The sequence below is a fragment of the Balaenoptera borealis genome (assembly GCF_965194805.1).
Source record: "Balaenoptera borealis genome assembly, chromosome: 6".
In the NCBI taxonomy this organism is placed as follows: domain Eukaryota; kingdom Metazoa; phylum Chordata; class Mammalia; order Artiodactyla; family Balaenopteridae; genus Balaenoptera; species Balaenoptera borealis.
The window spans coordinates 767,032-782,220 of record NC_138863.1 but is presented as its reverse complement, the minus strand read 5'-3'; the positions used below and the strand labels follow the sequence as shown (position 1 = coordinate 782,220).

At 60.8% G+C, this 15,189-nt stretch overlaps 1 protein-coding gene across 1 annotated transcript in view; it reads left to right on the top strand.

Moving 5' to 3' along the window:
• Positions 1-15,189, top strand: part of LOC309631028 (ciliary rootlet coiled-coil protein 2-like) — a 58,991-nt gene that overhangs the window by 33,972 nt on the left and 9,830 nt on the right. Inside the window, exons 14-19 of the mRNA XM_082396962.1 lie at positions 1,389-1,582; positions 4,688-4,815; positions 5,288-5,457; positions 6,063-6,239; positions 9,093-9,206; positions 12,217-12,360. Of these exons, the coding sequence (XP_082253088.1) occupies positions 1,389-1,582; positions 4,688-4,815; positions 5,288-5,457; positions 6,063-6,239; positions 9,093-9,206; positions 12,217-12,360 (927 nt within the window). The remainder of the gene's footprint in view (positions 1-1,388; positions 1,583-4,687; positions 4,816-5,287; positions 5,458-6,062; positions 6,240-9,092; positions 9,207-12,216; positions 12,361-15,189) is intronic.

Here is a 15,189-nt window from a genome sequence, read left to right as displayed (position 1 = left end):
ATTTTAAATTGGTGACTTGATGTATTTTATTAGATTTGGGAAATTCTTGTCCAATATCTCTTCAAATATTCTCTCTCCTCTCCCTCTGCAACTCTCATTACACATATGTTGGATCTTTTTGCCTTGCCCTATACGTCTATTACACTCTTATCTGTATTTTCCGTCCTTTTTTCTCCTCATGATTCAATCTAGTACATTCTTTTGTCTGTCTGCCAGATTATTAGTCTTCTATCCTATCTAACCTGCCATTGAACCCATCTATTAATTTTGGTTATTGTATTTTCAAATTATATTATTTATATTGTGTCCAGTTCTATTGTGAAGTTCTTCATTTCACCATCCATCTTCTTGAACATGTTAATCACAACTATTTTAAAGTCTGTGTTTGATAACTCCAACATCTGATAGCCAGGGGGACAGGGAGGCAGTGTGTCTATTTTATGTTCTTGCATGTGATTTTATGCCATATGATTCTGTCTCTGATATGCCCGCTGATGTTGATTAAATGCCAAGTATTATACATAAAAATTATAGAAATAATCTGAGGGTCTTGATGATGCTAGTCTTCTTCTAAGGAAGATTTACTTTTGATTCTGGCAGGCAGTGAAGGTAGATGATCACCATAATCTATGATTGAGGTGATTCAAACCTGAGCTTCAGTCTTTTGAGGGAGAGTCTATTCTGATTCACCACCACTACTAGGATGAAGCCCTCCTGTGAATACAACTAGAAACCTGGGATGTTTATCGGGACCCTTCCGCTTTGATATCTGTAAACTCGAGTTTTTGTATTCCTAAGGTCACAGTACTGCCAGAAGTTCTCCTTGGCTTCTCAGTTCCTCAGCCCAGACTTTTAAATCAGCACATGCTCTGAGGAGAGAAGAGATACTGAGTGGTGGGCTCACTCCTCTGTTTCCCTTTCCTCCAAGATCTTGGCTCCTTCAGTCCCAGCTGCCTTGACAGCTCTCTGAGGCCTTATACAGAGTCCTGTGATAGGTTTTGTCTAGATTTTTGTGATGTTCTTGGTGGAGGTGTTAGTCTGCAACAAGCTGTTCCTCTGTCACCTTCTTTGCATTTCTGTGCCATGTCTCCTGACCCCAGAAACTTGTGACCCAACAGAGGTTACCATTTAGATTGGCAGCTGGGTCCCACCTGGGGGTGCTCAGTTCAACAATTTCTCCATCATGGTGACAGGAGTGGAGGTCCCTCTGCTGTGAAAACACACATGCACCAGAGGTCCAATATGTCCCATAGCCACCCTCCTCCTCCACTCTTTCCTCCATGTCGTTCTGCATGAACCCACTTTTTCTGAAGTCCTTCTTTTCCCTTGAGAGGCCCCTCCTCACACTTCCACTCTCTCTGCTGGACTTTCCCCTCCCCCTCCCCTAGGTCACATGCAAGAAACAGGCCCTGGAGGAGCAGCTAGCCCAGAGCCTGCAAGACCAGGAGGCCCACATGGCCGCTCTCCAGAGGGCCCTGCAGGAGAAGGAGGCTTTGTCTGAAGAGCGGGCCCAGCTGCTGGCCAAGCAGGAGGCCCTGGAGAGGCAGGGCCAGCTCACAGCTGAGGAGGCAGCTGACCTCAGGTACCTGGGGTCGGCAGGGAGTGTTCATGTGGCCTTGACCTCAGGGAGCCTGTGGTGTGGCAGGGATGGGCAGTCACTCAGCAACTGTAAGGCAGGGCAGGTATGTCTAGATGGGAGAGGGGCTGTAAGTGAGGGGCAAACACAGTGCCCGTGGGGTCAGGGAGCACCTAGAAGAGGTAAATGCAGCGAGAGCCTTCCTAGGACAGTTTTCCTGAGAGAGGTGGCTGCACTGGCCCATCTCAGACCAGCAGAAAAAAAGGTGTGGAACGTCCTGCTCATGGATCTGAGAAGTTCAGGATACACACTGCTTCAGGCAAGGCTGGATCCAGGCGCTCCTGTGGTGCCCTCAACAGCCTGCCTTTCCCCCATCAGCGTGGCTCAACTCTAAGGAGACTTCATTCCTGGGCAGGCTCGGGGTGAGAGCTGGCAAGATGGCCAGCGGCCACGCCCAGCTCCTCCTCCAGCAGACACAGAGCGCCCTTCTCCCCACGAGGCCTGAGAGCCACTGCCCACAGCCGTCTTGAGCCGCTTGACGTCCTTGAGGAGATCCTGGGCGTCGCAGGGCTCCGACATGCAGGCTGGGGCCCCATGACTACCCCTGGAGCCAGGGTGGTGGCAGCCCCAGGGAACCTCGAGGCTGGGGGTGGGGGTGAACCCTGAAGACCATCGGGGCCACTTCCAGGAGACCTGGAACAGACACTGTAGGCGAGAACAGGGTGCCCTGCCAGCTGTTGCCTGGTGAGCTGAGCTGGCCTGTGACCTCTAAGGACATCCAAAAGCTGGTGGCTTTCTGCACCTTGTGCCCTTCTCAGGAACATCAAAGTATTTTTGTAGAAAGAGTTCCTCCTGAAACTCCAGAACTGGGGGCCATGAGGAAACTTAGAGGCCCAGGTCCTTGAACTTCTTCACAGAAGACCTCTCCTCCCGAGGAAAGCGTGGGCACAGATTGGAGCAGGAAGCCCGATGAAGTCTCCTCCTGGTGGGCGGCAGCAGAGGGTCCCAAGACCCCACTCCTGGCCCCCTCCCAGGCCCCACCGGTGCTCAGAGGACAGGGGAGGGGGCCTCTTTCCTCCCGCCAGCATTTGCCGCCCAGATCATGGGCCCTGGTCAGGGGACCCTCCCCCAGCCTCAGCACTGGGCCCAGGGCCTCTGTGGATGGAGGCCCTGCAGCTCCCAGACGGAGTCCCACACCCACTGAACGGCACTTGGCCGGGACCAGTCTGAGCTCCTGGTGACAGGGCGGCACGGGACATGGCTTGCTTCTCCTGATGACCGAGGAGCCCCGGTTTCAAGGTCCTCCGGCCCCCAGTCCCAGGCCCTGACAAGGCTGCAGTGCCGGGGACCTCGTTTAGTTCTCCGGCTCCAGCTCGGTGGACTGGGGTCCCACCTGCACCCCACACACCCTCGCTGGTGGTGCCGGGCTCCCTTCCAGGAAGTGAGATGCTCCCGGGCTCTGGTGGAGGGACAGACTGGACACATCCTTAGAGTGTCCGGGACCGGCACAGGCCACTCCCCTCAGAGGGGACTAGGTGGGCACAGAAAGCTGGGGAGAGCCGTCCAGATGTGGAGAGTGGGGAACACGTGGGGTGCTTAAGAGGGTGGGGACTGGAGTGGGGACGGGATATCAGAGGAGTGAGGTTCAGGGGCTCTGCAGACACCAGGGCGTCCCGGAAGGTGCTGACAACACCCCACTCCGACACTGGTGGCAGCGGTGTGCAGGGGCCCCGAGGGAGACTGTGGCGGGGCTGGGACGGGCTGAGCAAGGTCCCCCATGGCCCGTGGCCCTCCCTGATCCACCAAGCCGTTTGGGGCTGTGCATCGGCTGTCTGTGTCTTCATGTGGGTATCTGTGTTGAGTGTTTGTGGTGTGTCCTCGTTGGTTGGTTGGTTGGTTGTTTTTTTCACCGTACATCACCCAGCACTGGACAGAGCACACGCTCGTTGGCTGGCTGGTGACTGATGGATTCGCTGTCAGAGATGCAGCCCATGTCATCACCCTCCCCAGAAGCGGGCGCCGCTGTGAGTCACCTTGTTCACCCCAGGCACTTTCTGAAGGGCTGCGTCAGTGCCCAGACGCAGAGGCGGCTTCTTCACGGGGGGAATCGTGCTGCGCAAGTTCCGCTCTGGAGGCTGCTTCTCAGAGCGACTCTTTAAGAGAATGTCCTCATTGTCTTAGCAGCTGACGAGATGCCCCATAGTTTCTGAAACATTCTAGCATTTCATGGCATTGAAGCTGAGTCTGATTGACGCCCTGTGTGACGCTACGGGGAACATCCCTGCGCTGCGCCATTGGTTCATGTGTATTTCTGAAGAACTGACCCCTAGAAGTGGGACTGCTGGCCCAAAGATATGCACGCTTTACATTCTGAAATTTCCCAGTCCCCCCTCCACCAGAGAAAGTCATCCTCACACCCTTGCCAACAGTGGATACGATCGTTATTTTAAGCTTTTGCTAATGTGATATGTAATCGATAACCATCACAGTTGTGATTTGAACCCCCTTGAGGACTAGTGAGTTTCTTATGTTTATTCACCATTTGTGTTTTCTTTGTGAATAACAGTCATTGTTCTCATTTTTCTGTGGGATCAGTCGCTTTCTGTCACTGATTGGTAGGCGCTCCTTGTATATGACGGGTATTAACCCTTTGCATATTTAGTGCAAATATTTTCTCCAAGTCTGTCCCTTGTCTTTTGACTTGGTTTGTGGAATCTTTTCTGCACAAAAGATTCCGTCTCCCTCTCTTTAAGTGTATTCAGATCTGTTGGCCTCTTTATTTTTGTCTTCTGGCTTTTGTGTCTTGCTTACAGTTATAAAATACCCTTCTGGATTTTTTTCTACTATTTTTACAGTTCTGAGTTGCTTAGTTGTTGTCTATTTGTTTTGTTTTTGCATTTTAGCTTTTTAGTCCACCTGGAACATTTTTTATGCAGGGTCCAATTTGTTCTTAGAGATTTAAGATGAATGAGCTGTCCTCTGTTTGCCTTCTGATTTACTATGCCAGCCTTGACGGGCACCGTCCTAGCACATGGGCTCCACGCTGTCCCTCGTTGGCAGGATCCTCCGCCAGCGTGAGTGACTCGCCTGTTGTTTGATGACTCTCTGCAGGGCCGAGAGGGACTCCCTGGAGAGCAGCCTCTTTGAGGCCCAACAGCTGGCGTCACAGCTGCAGTCACAGCAGGAGCAGCTGGAGGGAGAGGCCCGGAGTGCGAGGCTGGCCCGGCAGGCCCTGCGAGGTGCTCCACAGACGGGGTCGCTCTGCTGCTCTCCCCAGATCAGCCCCAGAAGGACCCCTTAGATGAGCCCGTCCCCTGAGGCACTGCTCCCACTCCCCGGCCCCCAAAGGGGCCCAAACACAGCCTAGAGCGCGTGTGTCTGAACGGGCTGTGCCGCTACTCTCTGTGACGGGTGGGTACAGCTGCCGGCGCTGGCCCGAGGCTCAGAATGGGCTGTGGCCACAGGGTCAGCGTGGCAGCGCCCGCCCCCCCCCCCCCCCCGCAGCATGCGGGCTTCCCAGCGCGGGCTGGGATCAGGACACGCGCCTGCAGTGGTGCCCGGGGGGCTCTGTCCCGCTGGCTTGGGCAGCATCCTCAGAGCCGGGGGCTGTCACTCCACAGGGCCTCACAGGGCCGCAGGGTGTTCCGGGGGATGAGGTGGCGGTGAGGGAGGGCCCCGTGGTGGGTGTCGGATGCGCCTGTCCCTTCACAGTGCAAATGGAGCAGCTGAAGAGCACCTGGGAGGTCCAGGAGACGAAGCTGCAGGGGGACGTGGGGCGGCTCCTGCAGCAGGTGGTACAGCAGAAGCAGGACACGCAGCTGGCCCTGGAGAGCCAGGCGCTGGCCCACCTCGAGGACCTAGCCCGGCTCCAGAGGGAGAAGGTCTGCCTCCCTGGGACCAGCCCCCAGCTGCCCGGTCGCTTCCCGGGAGTCTACCGTGTCCCCAGGGACGGCAGGCACTTGGGGAGGGGCCCAGGAGACCAGCCGGGCGGCAGGGGTGCCCAGGCCACGCGGAGGCTGGGCAGGAGGACCCTTGACAGTGCGCGTGGGCGGCCAGGGCCCCGTCCCTCACGGAAGAGGTGCCCACGGGCGTCGGCTGACCTGGCCGCAGTCTGAGGGCCCATAGCCGGAGGGAGCTCTGTCCCCCTCTGAGACGTCCCACTGGTCACAGGCCCAGAAGGCCTCGAGTGACACGTCCGTACACACTTTGCATGTCAGGGTGCCTGGTGCTCTGTGGAGGCTCAGGAAAGGTTTCTGAGCTGTGACTCGAGTCGGGGGTGGTGGCCGCTGGGGCCCAGAGCGCCCTCCGCCGCGCTTGTCTGTGCGTGTGAGGTGGCGGCGTGAGGCTGGCTGGACTGACCGGTCCCTGGGCACCCGTCCTGCCCGATGTCCCATGAACCCAGTCTCACTCAGGAACACAGGCGCCTGCTGGTCTTACGAGTCCTGACCTGTGAGTCTTCACAGCCTGTCCCTTTTCCTCGGCCCAGGAGACCCTGAGTCTGTCTCTGACAGAGGAGAAGGAAGTGGCAGCACGCAGGCTGGAACAGGAGAAGGAGCTGGTGGCAAAAAGTGCAGCCAAGAGCGAGGCTCTGAAGGAGGAAATTCAGAGCCTGAAGCAAGAGCGGGATGAGAGTCTCCTTCAGCTGGAGCATGAGATGCAGCAGGTGATGGGCGGACCACGAGGCAGTGGGGCGTCCTCATGGGTGCTCACCGTGCCTTCTCCCACCCAGCAAGAGGGCTGTGTGGGGCAACCTTTCCACGTCACCGTTGTTGCAGCTTTGACCTTCCACAGCAGTCCTGGTGGACAGACATTCCCCGACCTACCATCCACCCATCCACCCATCCACCTATCCACCCATCCATCCATCCACCCATCTACCCATCCACCCATCCACCCATCCACCCATCCATCCATCCATCCATCCACCCATCTACCCATCCATCCATCCACCCATCCATCCATCCACCCATCCACCCATCCACCCATCCACCCATCCATCCATCCACCCATCTACCCATCCATCCATCCACCCGTCCACCCATCCATCCATCCACCCATCCATCCACCAGTCCAACCATTTGTCCATCCACCCATCCACCCATCCACCCGTCCATCCACCCATCCATCCATCCATCCAACCATGCACCCATCCAACCATCTGTCCATCTATACATCCATCCATCTATCCATCCAACCATCTGTCCATCTATACATCCATCCATCTATCCATCCAACCATCTGTCCATCTATCCACATAACCATTCATCCATCCACCTGTCCCTCCACCCACCCATCCACCCATCTATCCATCAATCCATCCATCCATCTACCCATCCAACCATTCATCCATCTGCCCATTAATCTACCTGCCCATTTATACATCCATGCAGTTCACTGTCCCTCCACTCCCTTGTCCATCATCCATCCGTTCACTTGAATAGCCATCCTTTATTCACACACCCAGCTGTCTACCCACATACATGGCCATCTATTAACATACCCAGTTGTTCATTCACACACCTGACCATAAATCTATCCCTCAACTTGCTTAAACATCCATCCAACTATCCATCCACTCACCTGACCATCCATCTATTCAACCACTCACTCAACCAGTCACCCATCCATTCACTTAAAGATCCTTCCGTCTGTCCACACACTCAGCTGCCCATCCCTATCCACTGATTATCCATGTGTCTGATTATCCCTCCATCCATCTGATCAGCCAGCCAGCCAGGCATCACTGTGTCCATCCATCAGCCACCCACCCGACCAGCCTCCCATCCCGCAGGCTGCTGGAATTCAGACACTGGGCAGCTAAAAGCTACCCTCCGAGTCCAGGCTGTTCCAGCATTCCGTGCCACCCTGAAGCATGCACTGTTGAGTGAATGGAACAGACAAGTAAACACATTCATGTGGGTTGTCACACTGTGACAGGACTCTCAGATGCTGGTACAAACTACAGATTGCGGGAGAAGAGTTACAGTAGCAGGAATAACCAAGGTTTATCGTCAGGCTCTGCATCTCTAGTTTGATTCTCACAGTGCTGTGAGGTGCACGCTCTTATCGGCCCCCTCTGACTGGTGGGAAACAGAGATTCACAGACGTTGAATAACTTGCCCAGGGTGGCACGGTACACCTGCTGGGCAGTGGGGACCGTGTCCTTGGCCACTCCGCTCTCCTGCTTCCTGAAAGTGAGGACGGCGTGTCGAGGGTGGGGCTTGAAGGAGATCAGGAGGCTGTGGTAGAGGGAGGGCATCACACGAATGTCCGGAGAGGGCAGAACCCCGGTTTCAACTGTGCACTAGGGTGACTCACAGAACTCCAGGAAGCACTACACTTGCAATTAGTTTTATTGTAAAGGACACAGGTCAGTGGAGAGACACAGGGACGGGCTCTCTCTCCGCAGAGTCAGGGCAGGTCACCCACTGGCACATTAGGGTGTTTACCGGCCGGTAAGCTCCAGGGTTTTATTGGGTGGTGTGGGTGTGATGGACTCAACTCAGGGTCCAGCCCCCTCCCAGAGGTTGGGTGGTCAGGCTGATCTCAGCGGCTCACTGCCCCAGGGTTCTGACCACCTTGTTAGCACAAGCTCAGGTGTGGTCCCAGGGTCCCTCACTTGTGAAATTCCGGGGGTTTAGAGGCTCCCCCAGCACCCAGGGCAAAAAGCAGACGCACTCTTTGTTACAAACCTTCTCCCAGAGATTGCCGTGCACAGGCCAGCAAGTGGGAATACACACTCCTACGCCCGCCTCTGTAGCACAAGGATGAAGAGGACACACAATGTTCTGGGACTTTCTCTTCTCAGGATCAACAGATCTGGGGTCTTTCCACACTGTGTTCAGAGCGCAATGGTTCTTTTTCACAGCTGCGTGACGCCCTGACGTGTGCAGGACCCCGCTTTGTTCTGTTGGCCTCCCTTCGGTGGGAGTCTTGCTGCCATTATAAATAACATTATAAATACTCATCGGAGACCCCGAGCGTAGGTCATGCACGTCTCCAGGCTGCCCTCCCCAGTGGGCCTGGCCCTGTGGGCCTGGCATGGAGAGGATGTGCATTTGTGACTGACAGGCATTGCCAAATCTCTGCCACCTCACAGCCTGATGACAGAGCAGGGGTCCCTCCCACCTCGGGGCTGGTGGGTGAAACGCAGCATCTCTGGGGGCTCACGCGCACCCCCTCACCCTCAGCGACACGGAGCACGTGGGGAGGTTAAGAACCATTAGCGGTTCCTGCTCTGTGCCTGGAGCGGCTGGAGGGCTCCAGGGAGGAGGTGGCCCGTGAAGCCCCCTGACCTGCGCTGGGAAAGAGCAGGTATTGGGCAGATGCAGGTGGGGTAGGGGAGCTGCCTGAGCGCAGGCTGGGAGGCTGGACCCACCCCCTCAGGATGCAGCTGCCTCTGAGGGCTCCTCCTCCCAGAGCCTGCGTCCTGGCAGGGCCGTGGCACCCAGAGCTCTGCTGAGCCTCTCCTCAGAGCCCCCCAGCCCTCTCATGAGCACCCCACCCCGTCGCCCAGGCCCTGGCTCTGAGGGAAGCGGAGACCAGCCAGCTGAGGGAGGAACTGTCCCGGGCCGCGTGGGAGCTGGAGCTGGTGCAGCAGGAGGCCCAGGGCCGGCAGGAGCGAGCCGAGGTGAGCCCGCACCCCAGCCAGAACGGGACACCTGGCCTGGCCGCCTGCACAGCCCAGCAGGGGCGGCAGACCCCCAGAGGCGCCCCCTCCCTGCCTGGTCCCAGGGATACATCCCCTCCACCCAACCCACCCGAGCCTCCGTTTCCCCCAGGGATCTCCAGATGCCCTGCTGGGAGGGGACAGTGTCTCCGCGGGAAGCAAAGGCGATGGGGTGGGACAGGGGTGGGGGGCAGCAGGCCAGTCACCTTCGTGCCACTGGGCAGAAGCCAGAGAGGGGAGGGCCTGGCACCAGCAACAGAGGGGGCAGACCCAGGCTTGTGCCCGCCAGCCCCCCAGCCCCCGGCCTTCCCTGTCTGACCTCAGCTGCCTGTGGCACAGCATAGCTGTAGGAGGCTCCGAGGGCCTCTTGGGGCTGACTCTCTGGAGAGGCCCCTCCCAAAGGAGAAACCCAGCCAGGTAGGCCGGCGTTGTAACTGAGGCAAACGCTCACCAGAAAGGACCCCGTAGAGAATCCCCAGCAGGGCCGGAGGGAGGCATCCGCCGAGGGGCCAGAGGGACCCCAGCAGGCAGCAGCCCACCCTGGGCCAGTGGACAGAGGCCCACACGTGCATGGAGGCCACTGTGGGCAGCCAGCTGGGGTCACCCGGGGCCCCTGACTCCTCTTCAGGAGCCCACGTCTGGGGGGGACAGGGCAGGCAACAGCAACTAAGACTCTGGGGAGTAGGGGTGGCAACCCTGGGGTCCTGTGCCCCACCCCACGGGCGGGGCTGGGCACCGCTGCGGTCGCCGGCAGGGTAGCCTCGGCCTGTTTACGGAGTGGTGCCAGGCCCCGGGTGGGTGATGCGGAGGCCAGGGCCCTGCTGCTCACGGGAGGAGGGGGCCGGGGGGACGGCTTACGGTGAGGTCGGGGGACACAGCCCCCCTGCGGGTAGTGGGGGTGGTCGAGGGCAAGGCCGGACCCTGCTGCACACTCCCAGGGCTCCAGCCGCACCCAGTCGGCTCAGCTGGGCCAGCGCCACGTCTCCTCTGCTCCCTGCCTTTGTCCTTCCAGCCTGCCCACCTTCATTTCTCACCCCGGTCCCTGGTGTGTCCCCAGCCCCAAGGGTGCGGGGTTGGATGCTCCCCTGGTGCTGCATTAATGACCCAGTGAGTCCGTGGACAAGTGAGTGGGTGGAACGCAGGCTGCAGGGCTGGGTGGCGACCCTCTGACCCCACAAGCGGGGCCGTGCTCAGTGACCGCAGGATGGGCCTCCTGGACGAGGGCAGGACGCCCAGATGGCAGGGCCTGGGGAGGCCAGGCAGTTTGTTCCGACCTACCGGACAGTGGGGGGAGGGGTGCTGGGCAGGGGAAAGAGTGTTGCAATTAGGAGTTGGCTGCCAGGGTGTTTCCTCAGCCCGCCCCGATGCAGCGACCCAGATCCCCGGGTCACTAGCTGAGAAGTCCTGGGCAGCTCCTGGCACCCGGGAGAGTGTTGCCTGAGAGCCGCGCCCCCTGGAGCCCCCGCCCTGCTCTGTCCTACCCCCGAGGCCAGATGGCAGCTCCTGGCACCCGGGAGAGTGTTGCCTGAGAGCCGCGCCCCCTGGAGCCCCCGCCCTGCTCTGTCCTACCCCCGAGGCCAGATGGCCCCTCCATGGGCACAGCCGCGAGTGGCGTGGGAGCCCCATGGGACTGGGGCCTCCTTCCCCCTAGCTGCTCCCTCGGCCCACCCTGTGGTCAGGGGGCCAGGAAAGACCCCAAGACCCGGGAGCGGAGGCGCCGGCTCGCAGAGGGGCCTCTCTGGGAGTTTTCCCTAGAGCTGGCTCTGAGTCTCCCCCTGGATGGGCGGCGGGGGGGGCCTGCCCGCCAGCTGGGCTCTTCCGGGAGCTCATTAAGGGCTCTTTTGCCACCACGGCTTGGAAAATGGAAATTAAAACCCACTGAGAGGGGAGGGTGGGGAGAAATGCCAGCCAAGGAACACCAGTTGTGGCGTGACCTACGAGCAAGCCCCCCGTAGGTGGAGGGGCTCCCGGCTTTGCCCTGTGGCTCATGACCCCGAAGAGGCAGCCCTTCCACTCCCACCCCACCCTGGCCACACCACGCACTGACCACAGCCTCGCTAGGGCTGTCCTGGGGGCACAGCCAGACGTGGCCATCCAAGGTGACACTTCTCAGTGGAGACGGACAGCAGGGGCCAGGAACAGAGGCGGCACCAGCGAGGTTCCATCCCCGAGAGCAGGAGGCTTGGCCTGATAGAGCCCCAGCCTGCCAGAGCCCTCAGGCAGTGGCCTGCAAACTGGGGGGGGGGGGGGTCTCCCAGAGACCCAGTGGGGCGCAGCAGGGCACCAGGCCTCCCCGGAGCACAAAGCCAGCTCTGTCCCTCGCCCCGCGGAGGAAACTGCCCCTGGGGGACCAGACCACCCCGGGGCCGGGTGGCGGGGGTGTGTCCTGGCCAGGAGGCTGGGCTGGGCCTCGGGCTCAGGGTAAGCAGGTGGTGTCTTCGTTCATGGGCAGGAGGGGTTCGAGCATGGCCACGGCCAAGCCTGCGGCCCAGAGGACCCGCTGCTCCAGGTGCCCCTCGGTTAGCTCTAGAGGAGCGTCTTGGGCGCTGTGGCCACAGGAAAGCAGATTCAGGCCAAGCTGAGTCCCGCCCGAATGGACATCCAATCGGAGCGTGGCCGTGTGTCCGAATAGGGACGACCTACGCCCAAGGGGTGCAGGCAGAGCCCCCGACCCCTCCCGGGGGGGTCGCGGGCACTCACACACTTAGAGCCTGGGGGCGTCCCCCGACCCACCCGCCTGCTTGAAAGTTCGGGGGGCAGAGTCAGCCCTTCCCATGGGAAGCTCCCCCCACCCCGGGACCTCTGCCCGCCCCGCTCACCGCTGGGACCCTCAGGAACCGGCATTCGAGGCGCTGGCCGTGGTCGCCCAGAGCCCCAGGCCCACCTTATGCGGCCCGAGCGGGCTGCCCGTGGGGGCCTGAGCCTACCGCCAGGCGCGCTTGACGCTGCGGCCGGCTTGCTGCTCCCCCAGGCCGCCATCAGCGCCGCGACCGCAGACCTGAAGGCCCTGCAGGCCCAGTTTGGGGACGCCATCTCGGCCCGTCAGAGGGAGGCCAGGGCTCTGGGCGAGAGGCTCCGGGAGATGGCAGCCGAGCGGAGCAGCGCCAGGCGAGAGGTGAGGCAGAGCGGGAAGGGGGGCTCCCGCGAGGCAGGTGTGACCTGAGGGGTAGGAGGGGACCCGCATCCAGGACCCACCTTCCAACAGGCCGTGGGGGGACCCCGGGCGAGACGGTGCTGAGCGGGTGCAGCCCGCACGCAGCGTGAGGCCTGGACGCCGCCGGACCAGGCCCTGGGGGGCGAGGCCGCTCTGGGCTGGGGGGGGACACGCAGAGTGAGTGGGGTGTCCAGGGGCAGCCGCGCGCGGGCCCCGCCAGGGCCCGGAGGCCGGTGCAGGGCCCCCGGAGCCTCGTGAGGTGTCCCGGGGTGGGGGCCGGTCTGGGCCCCGGCCGGCGGAGCTCGGCAGGCAGGCCGGGGAGGTGTTTCTGAAGGGGATTTGACGGGACTTGGGGACGCCGGGAGGGGGAGGGCAGGCGGGCACAGGGATTGGGGCTGGGGGAGGGGCCCCGGGGCCCGGCGACCTCATGCACTCCCCGGGCCGGGCGCCAAGGCTGGTAGGCGGGCGGGGGGGCGGCCAGCAGTGAGGAGAGGGGCTGGGCCCTCCCCCGGCACCCCGAGCCGGGCCAGGAGAGGACGAGAGCGTGATTGAACATGACAGCCTGTTTACTTTGGCCCCCAAAGAGAAAGGTCTCCTTTCAACAGATTTCGAAGTCAGGCCCGGTCAGCGACCACACGGGGAAGCAGAATGAGATTTTAAAACTGGGGGCGGCAGGGGGAGGAGCAGGGGAGACCGGGGGCACGTTTGTGCTGGTGGGTGAAGGGAGAAAGCAAGGCCTCGTGGGAAGTTCAGGTTCCCCGATCGGCCGCCCCCAGAAAGGAGAGGGGCCCCAGAATGGGGACGGGGTGATGGGGAGGCTGAGGCGGGTGAGGGGGGCAAGGGGAACAATGGCAGAGAGAGGGAGCCCAGAGGACCCTCCCAGGCGCCAGGCTGGCCCAGAGTTGCCATGGAAACCATAACATTTTCACAGCCTTTAAACTGGAGGAACGTCCAGGCCTCTCACAGCCGTGCCTGAGGTCCACACGCGCGTGCGCATGTGTGTGTGTGCGTGTATCACACGCAACACATACACCTCTTGTGCACATGGAGACCACACCCCCATGCACACATGTGCACACACAGTGACAGTGCACACACATGCACTCACGCGTGGACACAGCACTCACACATGCAAACACATATGGACACCACATCTGTGCAACAAGCAGCACACGCGGCTCCGAGAGTACACACATGTATGAGCATCACACGTGTGTGAACGGACACGTGGGCACGCATGTCTGCACATAGGTGTGTGCAGACGCACACACCACACACTCACGCATGCTGTGTGCATACACACGTGTGTGCTTGCACATGCATGCACACACGTGAACACGCACACACAGGCCAGCGCCCCTCAGCAGCCCCTCCCCTGCTTTCCCTCCTCCGTGCAGAGCCCTCGGGTCACCTCCCTGCAGGAGATTTCAAAAGAGGCTGTTTATACAATTTCTAGTAAAGAAATAATTATTATAATCACATTAAGAGATTTGGCTGTAAAATTCCTGTAAAAGGGATGGTTGTTCTCATGAGGCGGAGGGCGGGGCGGGGGGGCTCCCCCGCGTTTGTTTTGCTTGTTTTCATCTCCTCGGCCCTGGGAAATGAAAACAGCTTCTTTTATGATGGATAGGCCCTTTCGCTGGTCCTTGACCTTCGGGGTGGATTTCTGCTGAGCTCGGCGGAAAATGCTCTGCACACTTGTGGCTCCCACATGTGGGGGGCGGGAGGGGAGCGGAGGGGGGCCTTTCCCAAAAACAGAACAACAATAACAGCCGGCGGACGCGGGAGCCAGGCCGGCCAGGGGCCTGGACAGTGTCCCGCTGAAACAGCCAGCAAAGTGGGGCTCGCTCCGGCAAACCAGCGCCTGGACGTGGCTCTGTTTCTGTGGCTTCCCCTGCCGGCTTCCTCCACCTCCTCCTCTGGGGCACGCCTTCTCCAGAGTGCGCCGTGGTCGGTGGGGAGACCAGGGATCCCGGCCGAGCCCCAGAGCCCGCGCGTCGGGCTGGGCTGCCCCTTCCCGGGGTCTGCACTCCCTCCAGCACCTCCCACCAGAGGGTGAGCCCGGGGGGGCCCTGAGGCAGCTCGCGTCCCAGGGCGGTTAGGAACCCTGGCCGCCACCAACGCTTCAGCTCGGCTCTCAGCCCCACAAAACCACGGAGCCACAGGCCCTGCCCGGAAGCCAGGGGGTGAGGAGGGCCCCGGAGCAGGGGATGACACAGGTCCCGGCTCCAGCGCGGTGGGAGTCCCCCTCTGGGCCCGGAGCAGGTCTGGCAGGGGACGAGGACACGCTTGCAGCCTCTCCCCCTCCTCGGGTCAGCTCACAGAGGTGCAGAGTGGCCTGAGGCCAGGGTCCGGGCTGCTGGGCCCTGAGGTCCCCACCGGCTCCACAGCCTTCCCACCCTGGGGCCTCTGCTGCCCTCACCCCTGGGGTTTAGGAGGCCCTCGATTCTGTGGCGGGCACCTTGAACCGTGCTCCTGTGACAGCGACAGCCCGGTCCGGGCGGCCCTGCTGCGGCCAGAGGACGCTGAGGGCGCCGTCGCCCAGAGACCTTGCCTCCCCACCCCCTCCCTCACCGAGAGGGAGCCGAGGCCCGAGGCAGTGGACGTGCCCGTGGCCGTGCAGGGCTCCGGAGCCGGGGCTGCTGAGGCGGCTCTCCACACCAGGGTGGGCGGTGGCCCGGGGGCCACACCCTTACTGAAGGGGAGGAGCCGCGCGAGGGACACAGGTGGGGACAGTGCCGAGGTGTGGGCGGAGCTGTGTCCCACACAGGTCCTGCTGACCGGTGACCA